Raw genomic sequence first — 5,516 nt, forward strand, 5'->3', positions numbered from 1 at the left:
TTTTTGTGCTATTTTTTGTAATCTTGGCAGTTACAGCTTGGAATTTATCTGGCCTGTGGCTGGAGCTTTTGCTTTTAGATGGTGTATTTCGACATTTGTAGTGTGCTCATTGGATTTCACTAACTGCTGTCATGGTTTGGAGTGTCTTGGAACAGTTCTTTTTCAGGATTTGTTTTACTGCTGGTTATTAGAAGCTTATCAGGGAGTCACACTTTGCATATGACTTAGAGTCTTCCTAAAATGAAGAATTTCAGACTGCATATTTCATGACCATCAAGTACAACTCTGCAGACCTACCTACGTGCCCACAGGAAAAATGGGAGGGCCTGCTTGTAAATAAAATGTAATTTCCTAAACATTTTCTTATGGGATTTTTGTAAACACCAGAATGGTGTGACGCATGGCACTTCCACATAACCGTACAAACAGTAGGGCGCATCTCAAAACGTAGTGTTTTCAATTAACAGTCATTTATTGCCTGTAACTAAATTGATAACTGAAGATGTCGCCTCTTTTTTAACTATGTTTATTTTAATATTTCTTCTCCTCTTGAATTTAGATAACGTAATCCATGGATAAAGTGGGAAAGATGTGGAACAATTTCAAATACAGGTGCCAGAATCTCTTCAGTCATGAGGGTGGAAGCCAAAATGAAAATGTGGTTGTGAACTCCAATAGTTGCTCATCTGCTAAAGAGAAAGCTATCCAGATAACTGATTTGTCTCAACAACAACCCAGTAGCCCTTTGAGAGAAAACATTGCTTTGCAATTAGGTTTAAGCCCTTCAAAGAATTCAGCAAGGCGAAACAAAAACTGTGTCACAGAAATCCCCCAGATTGTTGAAATAAGCATTGAGAAAGAGAATGACTCATGTGTCACGACAGGAGCTAGACTTGCTCGAAGGGACTCTTACTCTCGGCATGCTCCTTGGGGTGGGAAGAAGAAACATTCCTGCCCTACCAAAACCCAGAGCTCCTTGGATACTGAAAAAAGAATTGGTAGAACACGAAGTGGTTTGCAGAGGAGGGAGAGAAGGTATGGGGTGAGCTCTGTCCATGATATGGATGCAGTATCAAATAGGACAGTAGGTAGCCGTTCTCTGCGACAGCGTCTACAGGATACAGTTGGGCTGTGTTTTCCCATGAGAACTTACAGCAAACAGTCCAAACCTCTGTTTTCCAACAAAAGAAAGATCCATCTCTCCGAACTAATGCTTGAGAAATGCCCCTTTCCTGCAGGCTCAGATCTGGCTCAGAAGTGGCATCTGATTAAACAACACACAGCACCTGTGAGTCCTCATTCAACATTTTTTGACACATTTGATCCTTCCTTGGTTTCCACAGAAGATGAAGAAGACAGGCTCAGAGAGAGACGTAGACTCAGCATTGAAGAAGGGGTTGATCCCCCTCCCAATGCCCAAATACATACTTTTGAAGCTACAGCACAGGTTAATCCATTGTATAAACTGGGACCAAAGTTAGCCCCTGGTATGACTGAGCTGACTGGGGACAAAAACCTCACACCTCTAGGGAACTGTGACTCTGAAGAGGACACGACGACGCTAAAAGCTCTGTCTGCAGTCACGCAGGCAGAAACAGCGACAGATGTCTGGAGAGGGCCACAGCCATATCAGCAGGCAAGGGGCTTGGAAAGTGCACACTCAAATCGATTACATCCATTGCCTTGTGCCAGACTTACTTCAGATCACAGGTAACCCGTGTTACTGGGGTGTGATGGACCGCTATGAAGCAGAAGCACTTCTGGAGGGTAAACCCGAAGGCACTTTTTTGCTCAGGGATTCTGCGCAAGAGGACTACCTCTTCTCTGTGAGCTTCCGTCGTTACAACCGATCGCTGCACGCACGCATTGAGCAATGGAATCACAACTTTAGTTTCGATGCCCATGATCCCTGTGTGTTTCACTCCTCCACAGTTACAGGGCTTCTGGAACACTACAAAGACCCTAGCTCTTGCATGTTCTTTGAACCATTACTTACTGTATCTCTGAACAGGACTTTCCCCTTTAGTCTGCAGTATATCTGCCGGGCAGTAATCTGCAGGTGCACTACGTATGATGGAATTGATGACCTTCCTCTACCCTCAATGTTGCAAGACTTTCTAAAGGAGTATCACTATAAACAAAAAGTCAGGGTGCGATGGCTGGAGCGGGAACCTATAAAATCAAAGTAAAAGGAAATCAGAATAAGCTTCTAGAATATGCTTTTTTTGTGTGTGTTACAGTTTAACTGCAGCAAGCGCACCAACAACGTCTAGCTTCTCCGCAATATCCTATTTAAGCTGAGTATTAGTATCCTGTCAGATGCTGCCTGCTGTTAATCAAACTAAGTTGTGGTGCCTCTTGGAAACAATAAGCAGACACAATTCTGCACGTTTTTCATTAAGGTCTAATGAAAATATTTTTGCTAATTTCTAAATATTTTGTTTCCCTTTTAGAGCTGTAGTAATTGGATGAAGAAACTATGAGGCATTTTTCATGGGGCATTCATGTAAGGCTAATAAAGTACTTTAGTAGAGGAGCATTTTTGCTAATATTTGAAATGGTTTTTTTAAATTATCTTCTTGAAAGCTCTCCACTACTCAAAGTACTAATTTAGCTCACAAACAAGTTCCCAAATACTAGTGAATTAAGAGTATTTTCCTTTAATGAAGAGCAGTTCATTAGAAGCAGTCCATTAAGAGTTAATGGTGCTTTCATGCTAACAGATGAATCATGCTTTTCTCAGTGTATAAGGTTTCCTAATCAGTAAGACTTGAATATGCCTGCTCAGTACTGTAATTCTGTTTTAAACACTTGGAGATTTAAGTGGCATTGTTAGCAAAAGTAATACTGTCTTGGACAGTTAAGTACCTTCCAGCGTGAATTACTGATTCAGTGGCAGGACAGGGGATTAGATTATTGCCATGAAACAAAAGGTTGTGATTTTTCCTAAAACAGAATTTAGTGGCCTTGACTGCAAGGTAATAGTGAAAAGAAAAATAATGTTTGATTATTTAAAGTCGTCTGATATTTTTATGGAGAAAATGACAAGTGGTTGAATTACTCTAATCGGAACACAAAATCTGACATATCTGGAATAAGTGTCAGGTTTCCAAGGTACTGTTACACTTTATTTGTAAATATCTTTCCATTTGCGCTTTTAAAAATACTTTAATACGCACTGATGATGGTTTCAACAGATCACTTGGAAACAAGATTCTAAGTTCTGTTTGCTTATTTAATTGGAGATGGAACTGAAAACAGTTCTATCTTGGATGGTTTTGCACAAAAATTTTATTGGAATGCCCTGACTCCTATTTCATGTTTTGTACCAATTCTGAGTGCTCCCTAGTTTCTTTACCAGTTGCTACAGTGTGTTATTACTTACTTCTCTATGGCAGTGACCTGTGCGAGGTAGGGAACATTTTGGCTGCAAGTACAATAAACGTTATTCTTGTATGCTACACTAACCCTTCTATTGATGTATTTTTCTGCTTGCTGTGCCTTGTTCTGGCTTTTTGTGCTAATAAAGTACAGTATGTTCAGTGTTATACTTGTATATCTGCTCTGTTTTTATATATTCATGTAACTTGTAGCAATTAACTGAATTTTTAATAGGCTTTTCTTAGTACTTAGTATAGGTAATGCACAAATACTGTGCAGTTGAAGACTGGTTAGTCAGCACACCATAGTCCTGGGTTTTGTTATGTGCTTATCAGAAACCTGGAGGTGTACACCCTTGAATGATGTTTCTGTAGTCACTGCAAAGTAATGGACTTGCCTGCAGGCATCGAGCGTTTTGCAGGTTTTTGCAATGTAAAAGATAAATGTTAAGCAAAAAGTATTCTGAAACTTTATCCATCCTCTTTAATGGTTGCTGAAGGTGTTCCAGCTTGTTATATAGCTAACTGCTAAGCTTAATGTTTTGATACTCCCCACTGAGTAAGGAAAGGTTATTCCTTTAAATTGACAGTACAGCAGTGGCATTTGTTCACTTTTAGACTATTTTAATAAATAGATGTACACGCAAACTGTCCTGTTTTTACCAAAGAATACTGTCAATTTATGTTGGGGTTCTTTTTTAGTAAAAAGAGTGGAGAGGTGCAATTTCTGTTCTATGAGATATTTATCCCAAGCTATGATAAACCAAAGTATATTTGACAACTTCATCTGAACTTAATGTGTATGTTTATGTTGGTAGAGCTTAAGAACTTTTACATCAGCAGTGTCGTCATTTTTCTTGAACTCACAATGCACCTGTAGGAGAATGATTTAAGTAATTTTGTGATGACTGGAACAGCACTACGTAGAAGCTCATACTGCAAGGGGTTAATCTGAAGCACCCAGAAAGCACTTTAAAACATGTGTTTATATGCTTGTGGAAAATTTGTGATCCCATTATGCATTCTTTGTAGTAGCTTATCTTTCATGTGTTAAAAGACTTCAACTGTTATAATGGAACTTTGTTTAGAGTGTGTAAATATCAAATTTATGTAAGTATGTGTACAAATATGCTAATGGTCACTTAAGTTTTGAATTGTGTGTGTCAGTGGATATGCAACTCCTGGTTTAAAATCTGCTCTAAGCATAAAAAGTGGAAAAAAAAGTCACCAGCATGAAATTGCACCTAAGTGTACCTTCACTGTGTCGTTCTCACTGTTCCCTCAGTTGGATCTGAATTCCAGACGAGTTTACTCTAAATCTTGCTTTCAATATTACTCTCGTGCAGTAAGCCTGCAACCAAGCTTTGTCCCAATGTGGGGACCTGTTTTTTGTTTACACCCATTGCAGTTCCTTGTCATAAACTAGCTGATGAGATTCTAGCTGTGACATTATCAATGTGGTCAGGAATACATATTCATTTCATTTTTGATCATGTGGTGAAATCTTTGGAGAAAAAAAAAATAAAACCCACAAACCCTTATCTCAGAAAGTTTGCTCTTGCATTTGTGTAAATAATCTTTATGGAGAGGATTTATTGCTCCCTTAAAACACAAAAAAGGAATGATCTATTTCTCTACAACTTTTTTAAAGCTTTGCTTCACTGAAATATACAGACTAACTTACTAGTGTGGTTATGCTAAAAATCATGTTTTAATTTATAGAAGTCTTGAGCGTTGACTGCTTGAGTTGCAGTGTATTTCTTAACGAAGACATTTTCAGTTCTAGAGGCACTAAAGCATTGGTATGTTGAGAATGCAAATAGCTGATTCCTGGTTTCTGTTTGAGGAGTATGCTTTAACCGTCTGATTTCGTTTAGAATATTTTATACACATTGTCTTCAAAGATGTGCACAAACCACTGATTTATTTTAACAGTAGGATTCAATGTAATAAGGTGTGGTAGCATGATTCCAGTCTGATTTGGTTACATGACAGATAAGTATTTGAGACTCAATCTTGTAAAGTGTTCTTTTGAGGTGATTGTAATTTCTGCAGAAAGGGCTTACTCAGTAGGATTATTTGGCAAAAAAATCTTGCAAAGATCTTTGACCAGATTTGAAAAGAATGGGGGGGGGG

At 38.5% G+C, this 5,516-nt stretch overlaps 1 protein-coding gene across 1 annotated transcript in view; it reads left to right on the forward strand.

Moving 5' to 3' along the window:
• The window catches only part of SOCS5 (suppressor of cytokine signaling 5), a 5,978-nt gene extending 1,958 nt beyond the window's left edge, over window positions 1–4,020 (forward strand). The window contains 2 exon segments of the mRNA XM_010017526.1: window positions 560–1,561; window positions 1,563–4,020. Of these exon segments, the coding sequence (XP_010015828.1) occupies window positions 572–1,561; window positions 1,563–2,189 (1,617 nt within the window). The 5' untranslated portion in view covers window positions 560–571 and the 3' untranslated portion in view covers window positions 2,190–4,020.
• The last annotated feature ends 1,496 nt before the right edge of the window (window positions 4,021–5,516 follow it).

This window comes from Nestor notabilis, unplaced genomic scaffold (genome assembly GCF_000696875.1).
Source record: "Nestor notabilis isolate BGI_N333 unplaced genomic scaffold, ASM69687v1 scaffold31556, whole genome shotgun sequence".
NCBI classification, from domain to species: Eukaryota; Metazoa; Chordata; class Aves; order Psittaciformes; family Psittacidae; genus Nestor; species Nestor notabilis.